A 17,741-nucleotide genomic window follows, 5' to 3' on the forward strand; every position below is an offset into this window, starting at 1 on the left:
AGCGTTGCCCTTCGTGTAATAAGTTACAGGGACTGTTAAACGCACCAACTTAACCCTCATGTGGTGTTCAAAACCCAATAACACCTGTAGTGTTCCCGGTCAAAAATGACCGGCCCATAAAAAAAAGCTTATAAATCACTCATTATACCATATTTTCACCCAATCTTGGATTCAATCTTTTTGTCAACTTGTTCTCTTTCAATTAGGACTGGTTTTATATTTCTGTTTGCATCTGATTAATCGTGGGCCTCATTTATCTGAGAGTAGGCATCTCGTTTTTTGAGTAAAAAACAAATAATTTATGAGTAAATTTGGAAATATGAAAAAAAATTATGAAAAAAATGGCTACTGTTGATCACACTAGTCTACTCTAATGTTTCACCAGGAATTTTGTTTTGAAACTTTTGTTTTCTAAAAAATAATGCACAAAGTCACACTTGTGGTGTTCCCGGTCAAAAATGACCGGCCTATAAAAAATAGCTTAGAAATCACTCATTATACCATATTTTCACCCAATCTTGGATTCAATCTTTTTGTCAACTTGTTATCTTTCAATTAGGACTGGTTTTGCATTTAATTTTCAAACTATTTAATTTTAGGAGTCATTTATCCGAGCTTATGCACCTCAGTTTTTGAGTGAAAAAAGCATTATTTGTTAATAATTTTGTCAATATTGTGAAAAAGGTGAAAAAAAGTTTCATCTGTTGATCACACTAGCCTACTTTAATGTTTAACCAGGAATTTTTTTTTAAATGCTTTTATTTTGTACAAAATGGCACAAAGTCACACTTGTGATGTTCCCGGTCAAAAATGGCCGACCATTGAAAGTGAATGTAGAAGATTACAAAACACAGGGCTTGTATTTTGAAATGCTTTAATTTTTCAGAAAAGGGGTGCACAGTAACACTTGTGCTGTTCCATGACAATACTGACCATTGTGACATACAAAAAATAAACACATTAACGCTGTCATATAGAGAATACAAATCAAATACTGTTCATTTTCTTTCAGTTTTCCAAATTATGAACTAACCAAAATAAGAAACTGTGACGGTCTCTGTATGAACTCATGCAAGTGACTAACAAAAGCATTTTTAAGATAACTTGCAATTGGTCATTTTGTGTCACTTATGCACATGACTGACAACAGTTTAATGTATGTGCCTTGCAAATGTGCACTCTGCATTTGAAACAGACAGTGCCTGTTTTCACATCTTTTGGGGCACACAAAGTGCATCTCTTTCGTTTCTCTCCTTTGCCTGTGCCAGCTGAAGGACCTGGTTCTGATGTTTGTATGTCTCTCACCAATGTAGCAGAGGGCAGTGCTCTGGGTATATTTTGGCGCCTCTGTATCAGGGGGCTCACCATGGATTTTCCCAGCTCTTCTAGGAACAGCCTCCTCCTGAAGGTTTTCCTTGTGTAATACTCAAAAAAGTTTGTGTGTTTTAACGTGTGTGTGTCTGGGTAGCGTGTGTATAAATGTATCGATACATGCACAGGTCCAAGGGCTCGATGTTTGCAAGCACATATGCACATGTGTGTACATGAAAATAATGAACATGCTCCTGAAAACTAAATTGTTCTGTTATTTTCAGTCTCTCCCATTCACTTTCAATGGTCGGCCATTGTGACCATTTTTGACCATGCCTACTCTCAGATAAATGAGGCCCACGATTAATCAGATGCAAACAGAAATATAAAACCAGTCCTAATTGAAAGAGAACAAGTTGACAAAAAGATTGAATCCAAGATTGGGTGAAAATATGGTATAATGAGTGATTTCTAAGCTATTTTTTATAGGCCGGTCATTTTTGACCGGGAACACCACAAGTGTGACTATGTGCCATATTTTTTAGAAAACAAAAGTTTCAAAACAAAATTCCTGGTGAAACATTGGAGTAGACTAGTGTGATCAACAGTAGCCATTTTTTTCATAATTTTTTTTCATATTTCCAAATTTACTCATAAATTATTTGTTTTTTACTCAAAAAACGAGATGCCTACTCTCAGATAAATGAGGCCCACGATTAATCAGATGCAAACAGAAATATAAAACCAGTCCTAATTGAAAGAGAACAAGTTGACAAAAAGATTGAATCCAAGATTGGGTGAAAATATGGTATAATGAGTGATTTATGAGCTATTTTTTATAGGCCGGTCATTTTTGACCGGGAACACCACAAGTGTAACAAGGTAACAAAACCCCCACAAAAAAAGTAAGAAAATTTCCCAATTTTTTTTTAATTGTAGTTATACCCTTTGGGAACAAAGTCACTAAGTTTCAGTCCAAAGCGATAACATTAACTATTATTTTCGGGAAAAAGAAAATCTTCTCCGGGTCAAATTGACCCGAACACCACATGAGGGTTAAATAATAAATACACTTACCGGTTGTGGTCCATAAACAACGGCTTCTCCAGACAAAGAGGGAACTGCTCCATCTTTCAAGAATAATCTTTGTGCGAATCCGGCATTAAACTGATTGAGATTGAGGAAGTTGTCCTCAGCTAGATGTCCTCAGCCATATGTGCTGCACATAGTTTTACATGTGGATTGTAATTTTCGGGAACAGAGTTAAACATAAATTGTAACCATTAATCTCCAAGTACAGCGTCCCTGGGAAGCCCAAACAAAGGTGATTGGAATCCAAAAATGAAAATAACAGCGTTTCAACGACATGGCGACAAACGCAGCTCTTCTTCTTCTCCGTCGGAGCGCAACAAGACCACGCCCCCCTTTTTTGTGTATTCCTGTGGGCGGAGGTTAGTCAAAAAACTGTTTTAGTGACGCCATTACTGCAGGAACTAGAGGGCTGTAGTCCAAACGGGTCGTTCATTGTAGGCGAGTTCTGTTAAATAAAATATCTCGCTTGGCATTGAACTTTGAGCTTTAGAATTTTACATATATTATTTATACTCTTAACAACAACATTACACACTAACTAAAGTTTAAAACATGGGATCACGAAGAACGGGACCCAAAATATGCAACGCATACGCACTGCAGACAAGAGTATGTGTCAAAACCGGCATTAGGATCACATTAAATGAATGAATTTGTAAAGACCTGATGCAGACAGAGAAGTTGTGTATAAAAAGTGGTTGTTTCTTAAATCAGAAAGACATTGACCCATCTACTGTTTGTGATTTGCAGCAGTCAGAGAAGTCCGTCTCCTGCTCCAAACCACATGGGCAGTAACAGCAGCAGCAGTAATGGTGGTGGTGGAGGAGGAGGAGGAGGAGGTCAAGGACCAGGTGTAGTCAGCGGAGCCATGCCTCTGGGTTCAGTATCTGCTGGCACAGCGCCATGCAGAGCAACATGTTCCATTACACCCACACTGGCCGCACACTTCAATGAGAACCTCATCAAACATGTGCAAGGGTGGCCCGCGGAGCATGTGGAGAAACAGGTCAGGGAGCATGAATGTTTTTTTTTTGAATAATTCATACTTTTATTCAGCGAATATGCAATAAAATTAACTGAAAGTGATGCAAAGAGATGATTTCTATTTCAAACAAATGCTTTTTTTTTTTACTTTCTATTAATCAAAACCTGAAAAAAAAAAAAAAAAAGTTTCGACGAAAATACTGGGCAGCACAACTCTTTTCAACATCGATGACAAGAAGAAAATTTAGCTGCAAGCAGTGAAACCGGGCCAAGTGCATGGGCTGTAATTCAGAGCAGGAAGAACAAAAACAGCAGAAATTGAATAAACATGAATTATAGGTGACAATAAACAGAATGACAATGAACACAACATGAATAAAAACATTTCTAGTGTTTATCTAGATAATCAGGTAATCAAAATGATACAACATTACACACAAATGCAGAAATTATATTATTTCTTTAGCAGCAAATCAGCGTATTCAAATAATTCCTGAAGGATCGTGTGATGCTGAAGAAGTAATGCCTGCTGAAAAGTCTGAAGAATTGCCTTCACATCACGCATAAGGATTTTTAAAATTGTAATATTTTATATTGCGGTTTCACTGTATTTTATATCAGATAAATGCTACTTTGATGGCTATAAAACTTTTTTTTTTTTAATCTTGTTAACTGTTTCAACAGTTATGTAATGAAGCTACAAGAATGACTATTTTTGCAAAGAAAACAACAACGACTTTATTCAATAATTTTTTCTGTTTTCTGTCAGTCTTCACATGCATTCATGAGCGTTGCTTTGTGGTTCTATTATGAAAGCGTGTCAAAGACTGGCACGGAAGAGAAGAAGCTGTTGAATAAAGTTGTGATTTTTTTTTTTTTTATAGATTATTGATAATTTTGTGTTTCCATTTTTGGTTGAACAAGCCCTTTAAGTATTGGACTGCTGTGCACAAATCACTGGCATTCACCTGTATGCTACCGAAATACAGATGTTTTGCTGCACGGCTAACCATTTCCATATTGCTCTCCCATCCAGGCCTCGCGGTTACGTGAGGAGGCTCACACCATGGGCAGCATCTACATGTCAGAGAACTGCACAGAGCTGAAGAACCTTCGCTCACTGGTGCGAGTGTGCGAGATCCAGGCCACATTGCGGGAGCAGAGGTCAGTGCAGTTCACTTTCTCATACACCAAAGCATTTGACACCCATTGAAATGCAGATTTACTAACTTGGCTCTCTCTCTCTCTCAACAGGATACTGTTTTTGAGACAACAAATTAAAGAACTTGAAAAGTTGAAGAATCAAAATTCCTTCATGGTTTGAGGAACTCTGGGGTTTGCAATGTGGTCTTGAAACAGGAGGAGAGAGGTGTAGGTGAATGAGTGGGCAAAACCCATTTCATGCACGCGGAACCCTGGAGAACTGAAGTTCTGTTGCGTTCTGCTCTGGGCCCAGTCTTACATTAAACGAGCCGCAGCGAGGTCTTGCTTGGACTGAGGGTGGGTGGGGGGAGGGTAGAGGGGGGAGCTGCCCTCGCCCCATCCCTGTACATGTAGATTATTTGTAGATGTTATTTCCATGTTGTAAATATATTTTGTAGATGAAGCCATGTCTATCAAAGCTTTTGACATCCGAACGGTAAACTAATCAGAACCAAGGCAGACTGGGATCTCAAGTGCCCTCATTGCCACCATATATAGAACTCTTGACTGCAGATTTTTAAATGACATGATTATAAAAATAAAAAAAATGCTCTTCAGATATACGATTGGTGAACCATTGCCTTGAGCATGTACCAGACCTGCATGGAAAAGGTGGACTAGTCGACATTTAACGGGGACGATGACGTACACACTCTTTGTCTTCTCACAACTGTGCACACGTATAAACCAGTTCATTTTTCTCGCTACATATGAAAAATGGTAGTCATGCTACATGGTTATTTGGTTAGTTTATATATTTCTTTGTCTGGTTGCACTATGATGGTTTCATTCCCTCACCCCATGCCTTTTGAAGGGGTTTACATCATGTTTGTCCACAATGGTTCAGTGGTCTGCTATCTGCCCCTAATGGCCCATGGTCAATACCAGTGCCTGCTTACGTGATGGAGTGAATGTGAGCCAGAACGAAAAGAGGAGAAAGCGAATCATTCCTGCAGCTCAACCCGTGTTGTTCCTCTCCCTCACCTCCCTTAGCAGAAGACTGGTTGTTATCCAGAATCCCCCTTTTCTTTCTCTTAATCTTTCCTGGTTTTTTTTTTTTTTTTTCAGTACCCTTTTGTTTAAATAAAAACTGTACTTTAAAAGAAAAAGGAAAAAAATTAACAAGTTGCTGTGGTAACTTGTTACAAACCAGAGTTCATTCCTATGTACAGTTGATGAGTAATAATGACGTTAAAGTTTTATTAAAGTTGCAGTGATTACTAGTCTATCAGATATGTTGTATTCATAAATTATTACCACACATTTTCCTTTGCACCCTGATTGGATGGAACGGGGGTGACGTGGGGGAGGGGGGGGCTGCTGCTGGAAAACCGGAAACTGAGGGTCAGCCAAGGACTGGACATCAACAAACCTGTTGCACCAGGGTGAGGGCAGGGTCACCTGGGGTCGGAAGGTCAAATGTGAAATGTATGTATTGTAATAAACATGCTAAACTAATCATTTTGTTCTTATTTTGGTCAGTTATGTCTTTGTTTTGTACAGGTTGAGTTTATAGAATACAATTAAATTGGGCTAAAACTAATTTAGTTTGTCAGTTGATAATGTATTTTAATTGTTCATGCTCTTTTCTTCGGTCTCTACATTTAATTTACCTTCCTGTCATCTACCACTAATTATAAGTTAATTAAAAAAAAATATATAAGAATTTAATAGCATTTTAACAATCAATCTCAACATTTATATTTATTGTTCATACAGTGTCAACTAAAATGTTACCTATTATTTTGGGGTCCTTTTTCCCCATTTTGAGGGGGCCAGATTGCCCTAAATGTACGACGTTACACTTCAGGATAAAATACACCCATTTCTTTCCTCAGATTTAAATCAGTGGTTCTTAATCCTGGTCCTGGATTAAGAATCACTGATCTAAATTAATTATGTAACCCTTAGTCCACATTGTACAAGTATACACTTCATATTTAACGTAGTTTATCTTTGTCAAATATTAGAAAATTAGATCGGTGTACCTCAAAACCGTTCTGGTGAGATTACTCTTATAAATACCACTGCTCAGATGAAATGTTAACATTAATTAGTGCTCACGCAATTAAAAAATATGACTCGGTGAGTTTTATGAAGTAATGTTTTAATTTACCTACATTAAAATATGGAGACACGAATGAATGAATGATATGAAGCCATTTATTGGTTGTACACCTTAAAAATATTATCGCTTATTCTAGGTGCATACCTATCTTTAAAATGTTTATGGAGTCAGCGTTGTTTACAGATTACTGGTTAGTGAATTTTTTTTGTCGTCTTGACAAAACAAATGTCTTTTTAACTTTTTTACATTTTAACCACATCAGATCTGAGCAGAAGGTGCCTGTGTTTGTCCAGATGTTACCACTGATGGTTCCACCTGTGGATTAAAAAGAAGGGGAAAAAATGCAGTTTATATTTGAAATGGAAAAATATGAGTATACTAAAAAAGAATACTGCTATACTGTCTGTGTGAAATGGACTGGTCAAGGAGAAACGAGAGGAATTGGAACACAACCACGGCTTTAAAAAACTTAGCTTGACTTAACGGCACATCAACAGAATGATGTGTCCCATCATTTAAGAACTGTTAAAAACCAAAAGAAACTGCTAACTGTTTGCAGGATGTCTGTTCCCTATATAGGACTCAGATGTGTGTCTCAACTGGAGGTCTTGAGATGTAAAGAGGAGGTTATGCTATCAAGCGGAGTACTCCACATCAAATGGTTTCGAGCGGGATATAAAGATATCAGTCATAAAATAACATTATCTAGAGTAGAGGGTTGATAGAATAACACTTAATTAAGTGATAAATATGAATTTCTTTCACAAATTTGCAATACAACTAGGCTACATTAAATTCAGCGTATAGAATAGTTTAAGTAAAGTTGACGTGCATTTCTTTTGGAATATTTTAAGGAATATAGAAACATGATATTAAACTCTTATCTTGTGCAGTTCTTTTGAGATTTTGTAAGAAATATACAAATAAATTAATTGTTAGTGCACTTCTAGTAGCCCCTCACTCATTCCCGTTAGATGTCTACTCTGTTTTAAAGCAGTGGGTAGTCGCTCATTCATTTTTCTTAATAAAGACTACTTTGAGATGTTGACAAACATGCTTATAGTGCATTATTTTCAACGTTACCAATGACAAACTCACACGCTTGGTTATAAAAGTATACTTGAATGGTTTACTAAGCTAAAATGTGTTTACAAGAGTGACTGGAATTACCTAATAACAATAAAACATGCATTTCAGAGAGTAGGTAGAAGGTATTTGTTTAAATCTCTTTTTATCTGTAAGTGCAGGGATATTAAAAAAATTATAATATAAGGGCTTGAACTATTTCTGAACCATTTCAGATTTTATCAGGTGAGACAAATTAGCATTAAGTGTCCCCTGTATTCATAAACGATTCGTTTCGAGTGCTTAATTCATCCGATTAGTTTATAGAGCAAATGTCAGCACAGTGTCTTCACTACTTCTGTTTGTACTAATAACGTTTTGGTAAGTGATTACTTTTTGATCGAAACAGGAACCTGGACATATACATAAAAAACCAAGTGGAGATTTTCACTTGTGGACACAAGAGGGCAACATTTGACCATTCAAACGCAAAGACTTGTCTATGCTGTTATGTTAATTAACGGATATTTCATTTGACACTAAGCTGGATAAACAAGTTTGTCTAAAAAAAAAAGGACTAATTTCACAGTAAACCTATGTAAAATTATATGTAAAAATAAAATTGGTGGCCGACTTAGGCCTTATCTAGCTTACGTACGAAAAACGAGCCATTTGCTAAATTATTGTAATGTGCTTGGGAATATTTAGACTGTTTCACAGACGCTTGGGTCAGTCTGTGGAGGTGTGAATCTCGCCATTTGAAGGGAGGACTGGGTTTGAACTGGCGCCTCTGTGAAATGACCAACAATTAGGATAATTGCTGTCAATCCGGTAATTTCTGCAGGTCTCAGAACGTGTCCCCTGAAGCGGAATCGCTTGTAGTTAGCCTTTGACACTGAATCGATGGCCGTCTATAAGAAGAGAGCGTCTCCAAGTCTGTCTCTCATCATCAAAGTAAAAAAAAAAAAAAAAAAAAAAGCTTTTTGGGGAAATTAATACTTTTTACAGTGCATGATAAAAAAAGCTTCTTCTTTTCTTTCTTTCTTTCTTTTTTTTTTTTTTTTTTTGCTAGTGTATATTTGACATGTATGTAAACAAACAGTATTAGCCAGAAACCTCACCGATTTTTAGGCAGGTTTTTCCAAATCAACCACATATGAATGTTTTACCAAGAAGTGGCTTAAGTATTCTTATTGTGAATTTTGTTTTATAAATAATTGAATTAATAAATATAACACATCATAGCCTACTGTTTGATGGGTTGGTCTGAATGTTTTCATCACCCCCTGCAGCACTTGACTCGGTTAAACCTGTGGAGCATTTAATGTTTATTATGATTCAAGGTTGCCCAAAATGCCTTCATTTGTGAAGCACATGCCCTGACCAGAGTGTTCAACACATTAGGGCGGGCAGGGCAGTTGAGATATCGATCGTTGTGCTCTGTGTGTTTTGCATGGGATTGTCTGGGGGGTAATTGAGTGTCACTGTCTGTCTGTGTCGTCTCGCTGGCGCCATGTGCCTCTTTGGGTTGCTAATTTCTCTAAACGACCCGCCTACATCCACTCTCTAGTGCAGACCTGCAGTTTCCACCTCCTGACGATTCCACCTCTTGATATGCCTGACAAAGCACTGAAAAATAATAATAATAATAATAATAATAATAATAATAATAAAATCCATAATCTTATCCTCAGGTACAAACATTAATATCTTAATGGATTTGTTAAGGGTCTTTAAATCTTGATTAAACAATATATTAGGTTTTTAATTCGTAATTTCTTGCTACCTGCCTCATCATGCGACTCTGTCTCAGCATCTGTAGGCGGAAAGACCAATTGTATGACCGCTGTGTGAACCAATACCAATGCCAATAGGACGGTGTATGCAAATGAACCAACAAAGCAGACCAATACACGTTCTTGTGGGCGTGACTACACCGCTCCCAAAAGTGAATCAGTGAACTCTCCCCGGCCAGTGAGCTGCTGCTCCGTGATCCAAGTTTGTTGTCCAAATCTAAATTCTCTTGGATTTTTCTTATTATTACTGTATTATTTCCGTTTGTGTGTGTGTATATATTCAAGTTTCTAACGCATGACGGATTGGTTTGGTTACGCACAAGGAATGTTTCTGTTGTTCGGAGCTCAGCGATTCGGCGTTGGTCTCTGATGGAGCAAGACACAGCCTGTGCCCGTTTGTTTTTGGATACAGCGTAGATCACAGATACATGGGAATGCAGTAATCAATGTAGGACATATGTAACAAGTCCTCAAACCAGTCGGAGGGTCTTGCCACAGGGTATCAAGACAAGGAAAAGCAGTTGTAAATGGATCGCCATTCCAGCCTTGTTTCTCTCTGGTTTCAGCTGGAACTTTGTGCGATGGCTGTTCTTCTCACTAAAGGTAAGACAGAGCTCGTGAAGTCTTTCTAAACGCACATGAGACTTAAGAATGAGAGCATGTAAACTGCAGGGCAGAAACACAAAGTCCTTCAAAATGTTCATATATCTCACAACTAATGGCCTTGTTTCCCGGAGAAGAAGAAGAAACACGTGGCTAATTATGATTAATACAAGTTACACTCGTAAACAATATGTAAACTGCTCATTATGGAACTTAAATTTCTTTCTTACAACTGTACATAAAGCGCTTTTAAATTGCAGTTTGCTTTAGTCGTCCACTTTCGAATCCAAATTGTAGGGTTTAATATCGTTTCAGTTGTAAAACTTTTTTTGTTGTTGTTGTTGTTATTTAATTGTTATTTTAATGTGTTTCTGGATGCCAAAGTCTGGTTGACCAGCGGGCTGTTCCTTAAAACTAGTTTACAAAATAAACCCGGTTTATTTCAGTTAGTCTGCTTTATTGTCAGTTGATTTTGTTTTAAAAATCCGAGTATGACTGAAAGAAGCCTGGCTTATTTGGTAAACTTGTTTTATGAAACAGGCCCCAGCTAACATGTCCCAATAACCATCTTGATCTGTTTTGGTTGGTTTAATAGAGTAACTAAACAGCTATTATGCTCTTAAACACTCAAATGTCATTTTTTAAGCATTTGTTAAACATTGATTTGACGAACTTGCTATGCTTCGTTTATATGCATTATTAGATAACCACAACCGTCAGAGTCAAATAAATAATAAACCCATTTAGCCTAACTGATAAGAAGAACTCGAGCGATTTCGTACACTTATGAGATGCCAAATAACTCCAGCTTTGGACAGTGTACTCAAAAGCAGATTACAACAAAACAAAGGCCAAGTTTACTTGTGTTTGTGTCGTGGTGTTTGTTTAGTGTTCTGTTTCACATTCACATAAAAATCATGTACTGACTGACCGCTTACTAAAACATCCTACTGTTTAAGCGTAATATACAAGCGTATATGTAAAAATGTTTACCCAATCTTGGGATGAAACCATGAAGGGACTGTTAAAGGTTAGAAATCTATATGACTTTATTTTTGGGGCGAACAAAGTTGAATGTTAAGCACAATTACATTTTCTGTCACCATTCGCTTTCATTGTATTGAAAAACCTTAACATCTCCTTTTGTGCTCTACAGAATAATCTCATAAAGGTATGAAAAAAAGTGCGAGTAAATGAAATAAATTTCATTTTTAGGTGGACTGTACCTTTAAAAGTTATCCTCCGCCAGGTTTGACCACAAGTGAGCTTGCGTGCTAACTGAAAAAGGAGTCCTTCTCTCACCCCCCTTTACGAGTTTCCATTTAAGTTGAAAGAAATTGACTTTGGCAAACAAACTACTAATTATAAGCTACACGGTTCCTGTTTTATAAGACGGACTAAAAGGATCTCTTGCCTGAAATGCCATGACACAGTTACAGTGTTGAACAGAAACTACCACATATTAGTTTCAGCCCTCTCTCTCTCTTTGCCAAATTCTGGCATAAGATCTGAGTAGTTTAGATTTAGTTACTTATTTTCCTCACATCCTCTTTAGCAAAATGAAGAATGCTTTCCTGATAATAAAAAGTTAACCAGTTGCAGTGCTTAAAATCGTAGAAATGTTAGGAATACGGCACAGTTGAGTTCTCTAATTAAATGCTCAATTTCAGTTGGAATGGATGTGATGGGAATTTCAGCATTCCCACGCATTACTGGGCAAATTTTCAGTAACAGTTGTTGGTGCTGGTCTGAAATGTTAATACAGTCATTGTCAAAAAATCTTGGAAAGTTCAAAGCTTCCTAAAAACACTTCAGGACCATTGTTTTATGATTTCATATATCCAGGGTGGTGCATTAATGTCAATGATATCTGTTATTACAGATTAGAACTAAAATGATTTCTCTGTTTTGCAGGAGAGATCCGGTGCTACTGTGACGCACCACACTGCGTTGCCACTGGATACATGTGTAAATCAGAGCTCAACGCTTGCTTTACGAAGGTCCTGGACCCACTTAACACAAACTCGCCTCTTACACATGGGTGTGTAGACTTGCTCGTAAACTCAGCGGACGTTTGCCCCAGCAAAAATGTGGATGTTTCCAGCGGAAGCCCCTCTCCTGTAGAGTGTTGCCATGATGATATGTGTAACTACAGAGGTTTGCATGACCTCATGCACCCTAGAGGTGATTCGACAGGTGAGATACACAAATTTGTCTAAAATAACTAAAGCTGTATTAGTAGATTGGATCTTGTTTTTCACATGTTAAAAGAAATGGATCACATTGGTAAAGAGTGTATGACATAATTAGGCAATAAGACACAGTGTTTCCTTTATGCTTATAAATATATTATCTAATCGAAGTAGGATACAATCTTTACTGATGTCTGACGTCAGTCCTCTGCAAACATGGGCCCTTGTGACAGAATCTTTAGTATCAGGCTTACATGTGTGTACACATTGACTTTTACTGTTCTCACGGCTCCAAACTGCAGGCTGATATTTAATGGTTTAAAGTGTAGCGTGAGTTTTTGGGTTACTGGAAGTTTACCTTCTAGCACTTGGATTCAGATCACATACTTTTTAATTCACGTGGATCATGAAACATTCCCACTGTGCTGGAATGTGCTTCTCACTGTGTCCTTCGACAGACGGCTCAAAGCACATAAATATAATCCTGTTTAATGAAAAAGGTGCGCTGAGATATTAAAACGAGTGGAACAAGTATAAATGCAACACATTGCTGTTTTTTCATTCCCCAAGCATAAAAAAAAATTCCAAATCTCACTTTCTCACCATGCTCTCTCTCTCTTTATAGACCGATACTACAGCTCCAACCAGAACCTGATCACAAGGGTGCAAGAGTTAGCATCCGCTAAGGAGGTGTGGTTCCGGGCGGCAGTGATAGCGGTTCCCATCGCGGGTGGGCTTATCCTGGTTCTGCTGATTATGCTGGCGTTGCGAATGCTTCGTAGTGAAAACAAGCGTCTCCAGGCCCAGCGCCAACAGATGCTGTCTCGCCTGCATTACAGTTTTCATGGACACCACCATGCCAAGAAAAGCCATATGGCCAAGTTGGACTTGGAGTGCATGGTGCCGGTAACGGGACATGAGAACTGCTGTCTGGGCTGCGATAAGCTGCGGCAGACGGAGCTGTGCAAGGGAGGAGGAAGCGGAGGCGAACACCTCCTATCTCTTGTGCACTGGGGGATGTACACGGGACATGGCAAGCTGGAGTTCGTATGACTACTCGGAGCTTCCTTGTTAGTGCACTAAACGGTAACTGTGTAGTTTGCTGTCGTAATTTAATTATGGTCCCGCTCGGCGTGTTATTTTATTGTCTCCATGGAGAGCGAAGACATTTCAAGGACACAAATCTTTGTGTTTTCTCTAAAGAGCACTTTACTTGAATTAGATTGGCCCGTCACTGTGGGGCTGTGGTGAATATGAAAGGGGCGGAGCTAAGGACTACAAACTCCGCCCCTTCCCCACCAAGCCATGTCCTGTGGATCCTGGAATGACACTGAAGACTGAAGGATTCATAAAGACGGTCTTATTTTGCACATTTGTATAAAAAGGACTAGATGACTGTGGGTTGGTTGGAAAGTTGCATTCGAAGTGGCTTTTTTTTTGAAGAATTTTACACTGACACCAGGGTACAAATAAAGGTTTGTTGTAGTCAAATTGTATGAATAAAGGATCCAATCTTGACTGTAACAAATCACATGCCTCTGCTTATGATTTTATTAATCAAACACATCTGTGTAATTGTGTTTTTACCTCTATTCAGCTCTGTGTGTGTGTATTTGAGTGAGGAAGGTCAGTCAGTAGCAGGGAAACTGACACAGGGGCCTTGTTCTAAAGTAGTGCCCTTCATCTGACTGCGTCATCTCTGAAACCCCTCCAAAAGGGACACATTACATCTCTCTGGCTCTCTCGGCTGCTCTCTTGGGATTAATACTGGAGGTAGAGTGAGTATTTATATAGTAAGTGAGGGAATGTCAGTAAGCTGTGAGTTCAGAGTCCTTCGGCTGCACTCGCTGAACACAGTTATTGCCTTGTATGCAATCTGGCTTGACTTTGCAATCCATAAATCACAGGCAGATTTGAGAACTGTGAAACTTTTTTTTTTTTTTTACCTACTTTGAAAATGTGCTTGCAGCTTTACACACAAAAGCAGCAATTACTAACATTCCTCTATGATCTAGTAGTGTAGGCTCCTTATGACAGCTCCCTCTTATTCCGAGGATTGTTGGTGAAATTGGCTCCTCAAGGTGGAGAACAAATATTTTAATCTCTTGTGCTGAAAATCCTTTACCAAATTTGCTGTTCCTGATCTTTTATTTAAAAAAAATGCCTGATAGTCTCTCCCTATGATATATTATCAACAAATCTTAAATGTAATTTTTTGTTAATTACAACTTTCAATAAGCTTAGGATTCATGTATATATTTTTGGAACTGTCTGATCGTAGTCCTCATTGATGTGACTATGCACCTCAGCTTTTGAGTGAAAACAGCTTTATCTGTGAATAATTTTGGCAATGTTTACTTGAATCAATGTTTTAATCAGTTATGTATTAGCAGTCAAAAATGTAATTTTTGCACTAAACATGTGCTGCGTGTTTATATATATATATATATATATATATATATATATTATAATAGTATAAAAATAAGTTGCACTTCTGAATGCATTAAGTAACAAAATATTAACTTTATTTGAAAGAAACTAAGAAAGCTATATATATATATATATATATATATATATATATATATATATATATATATATATATATATATATATATATATATATATATATAAAAAGGTTTGTTAAATATGAAGAAATATAGTGTTCAAAAATCAAGACAAAGTAATTGTGACAATTGGTTATAAAACATTATTGGAACATGCATAGTTAAAACTCCTGGAAATCTTTTAGTTAAAAGTCATCGCAGTATTAGCTTTGAAAAGTGAACTTAGTTCTAACAAAAACATCATTTGTCTGCTGAAGGCACATTTCAGTGTAATCCTTTTTTTTTCTTCACATTTACGCTTTTCAATGATGTCCAACTAGTTTTCTGAGGTTACAGAATATGAATAGTTTCGTATGTGTTGGAAATTAATTTGCTCAACCACTGAACATAAGCAAAATGCAGTATAATTCCTTGATTTTAAAGATAATATCAAGTCAGACTTATTTGTAGCGTGTTTATACAGTACACATGGTTTCAAAGAAACTTTGCAGCAAGCGATATTGAAATAGAAAGCTATACTGTAGTTTAAAGGGGGGGTGAAATGCTCGTTTTCACTCAATATCCTGTTAATCTTGAGTACCTATAGAGTAGTACTGCATCCTTCATAACTCCAAAAAGTCTTTATTTTTATTATATTTATAAGAGAAAGATAGTCTGTACAGATTTTTTCCGGAAAAACACGAGCGCCTAGAGGCGTGACGTGTGGGCGGAGCTAAAGAATCACGAGCGCCAGTAGGCTTTTGAGTTGAGAGCATGTGGAAGCTGTGACACAGATCCAGAGGCTGAAATTTAACAAGAGCAGCATCAGCAAAGGCTTCTCTATGTGGTATGTACTGGAAAATGACTAAGTTCCACTTTACGACGTCTTTTTTTTTTTTTTTTTTTAAGCTGTACATGTGGAAAGTGCAGTTTGATAACAACATCGCATGTTGTTTACTTGATGTGCTTACGCGCTGATAGCTAAGTTAACAACACAGAGATATTTGAAACAGTTTTACTCACCGCATGTGGTTCCAACACACAATCGTGACCCCTTTCCGTTGGGACTGCATTATCCTTAAGAAATAAACGATGTGCAATCCGAAATGCAGGGAACAAACAAAAACACTTGCACAACTCCGTTGATGCTCTGTAAAAATAAACTCCATCCACTGGTCCCTTAATGCTGTTTCTCTTTTGGTAATCTGTGCAGGGTTGTCATGCCCTGGCAACCAAAAACACACTTCTTTTGTGACTTTTCGCGACGCTCTCGCTCTGATCAGGCTGTGCTCAGCCTCTCTCTGCTCTGCTATACGGGAGCGTCCTAACTTAGTGCAACTTAGGACCCATATAAGGAAATTCCGCTCCATCTAACGTCACACAGAGCCATACTAGAAAAAAACTTTCCGAAACTTGTGACAAACCGGAAGAGGTTTTTTTGGAACAAAAATACTCCTTGAAACGTACCTTGAAACTTAATTTTTGAAACTTTGTCCATGTTTAGCATGGGAATCCAACTCTTTAATAGTGTAAAAAACTCAGTATGCATGAAATAGCATTTCACCCCCCCTTTAAACAAAAGATTTAAAACACATTCCTTCAAAAAGCTCTATAAAAAAGCCATATAGTACACTGATCTTCTTCATTTATTTAAACGTTGTCCTGTCTGCAGCTTCCTCTCACTCCTGCTTTCTCTCTTTCTCTCTCCCATGTGTCTTAGCTGACCTTGCTGTATATCAGGACCCCAGGAAGACGCCATTAGCTGGCGGACCACTTAACAGGCACTAGCATTTGTGAGTTTAGCCTCCCCCTGGACTATTAGCGCTCGGTTAATGATAACAAAAGCCTGAGAGTTTGGACGAGCTAATGATCTCGTGTTCTCAGCTTCACTCTGGCCGTTCACCTGCTTCTGAGACGAAATGTGCTCTACTTAAATCGGTCTCCAAATAATTCACTTAAATTGTATTCACTTATTAAACCTTTTGTCCTCATCTTAGTGTTTTTCCCCACTTTTTTTTTTTTTGTTATAATTGCAACTGGCTGTATTTATATCTTACTAAATGAAGAATCAGTGATTACAAAGTGTTTTGATTGAGATGCTGCAATGCATTTTTTTCAAAAAAACAAACAAACAACAACAACAGAAAAATATCTTCATTGGCTTCAGATAAAAGCAGCATGAGGTGTGTATGCATCACCCATTGCTGTGGCAGTAGTCAGTCTGGCCGTTTGTATTGACATGCAGATTTAATAAGGGCACTGGCTGAGCCCTTTACAAGTTTAATTTGTTTTGAATTGACTTCGAACTGCCATTGCTTTCTTCTTATTCAGCAATGAAGCTTAATTGAGGCCCCCTGCCTATGTAGCCTCTGGACATAGTTCCTTTAGACAGACGATATTCTATTTTAGAATGTAAATCATTTTGTGGCCTCACAGGCCTTTATTAGAAACAATCTGATAGTTTCCGTGTGTCACTAGCTAATCAAGTTAATAGTTCTTTTGATTACATCAGGCACATCCATCAAACACACTTTCTTTTCTAAGCAATGTCTTTGGAATTGTTCTGGCTTGTCATAACCATCGAATCATATTCTCATATATTGATGCTGTTCATCACTTTAAAAATGTAAAAATCCACCCCGGGCTGTAATACTGACAACAAGAAGATCTTCTCCTTTCCATGCCTGATTATTTATCAGTTCTTCTAATGAAATAAACCGGGCCACTCCCAACAAACAAACACAACATGTCATCCCACATTGATTATTTACGCAGGCAGAATTTGGAAGAAACCGGTGGTCATGGAAACTCAAGTGACAGTCATGTACTGGACACAGGACCTAAATATTTGAACAACCCAAAGAGCCGAGAGACATGCTTTGAA

General features: G+C 37.7%; 2 protein-coding genes across 4 annotated transcripts in view; both read left to right on the plus strand.

Annotated features, from left to right (window-relative positions):
* Positions 1–6,048, plus strand: part of LOC113056108 (WW domain-containing adapter protein with coiled-coil-like) — a 37,022-nt gene extending 30,974 nt beyond the window's left edge. The window contains exons 11-13 of one of the 2 annotated variants that reach the window (XM_026222607.1): positions 3,157–3,409; positions 4,424–4,551; positions 4,642–6,048. In XM_026222607.1, the coding sequence (XP_026078392.1) occupies positions 3,157–3,409; positions 4,424–4,551; positions 4,642–4,711 (451 nt within the window). In that variant the 3' untranslated portion in view covers positions 4,712–6,048. Of the gene's footprint in view, positions 1–3,153; positions 3,410–4,423; positions 4,552–4,641 lie in introns of both variants that reach the window. The other variant, XM_026222606.1, reaches the window with a different exon arrangement.
* A 1,993-nt stretch (positions 6,049–8,041) lies between these two features.
* LOC113056109 (BMP and activin membrane-bound inhibitor homolog) lies at positions 8,042–13,843 on the plus strand. 2 transcript variants are annotated; one of them, XM_026222609.1, is made up of 3 exons: positions 8,042–8,104; positions 12,037–12,318; positions 12,940–13,843. In XM_026222609.1, exons 2-3 carry the CDS (start codon positions 12,087–12,089, stop codon positions 13,365–13,367), a joined length of 660 nt encoding a protein of 219 aa, XP_026078394.1. In that variant the 5' UTR covers positions 8,042–8,104; positions 12,037–12,086; the 3' UTR covers positions 13,368–13,843. The 2 variants fall into 2 exon arrangements, with proteins under 2 accessions (XP_026078394.1, XP_026078393.1); XM_026222608.1 differs by lacking the exon at positions 8,042–8,104 and adding an exon at positions 9,661–10,122.
* The last annotated feature ends 3,898 nt before the right edge of the window (positions 13,844–17,741 follow it).

The sequence above is a fragment of the Carassius auratus genome, chromosome 37 (genome assembly GCF_003368295.1).
Source record: "Carassius auratus strain Wakin chromosome 37, ASM336829v1, whole genome shotgun sequence".
NCBI classification, from domain to species: Eukaryota; Metazoa; Chordata; class Actinopteri; order Cypriniformes; family Cyprinidae; genus Carassius; species Carassius auratus.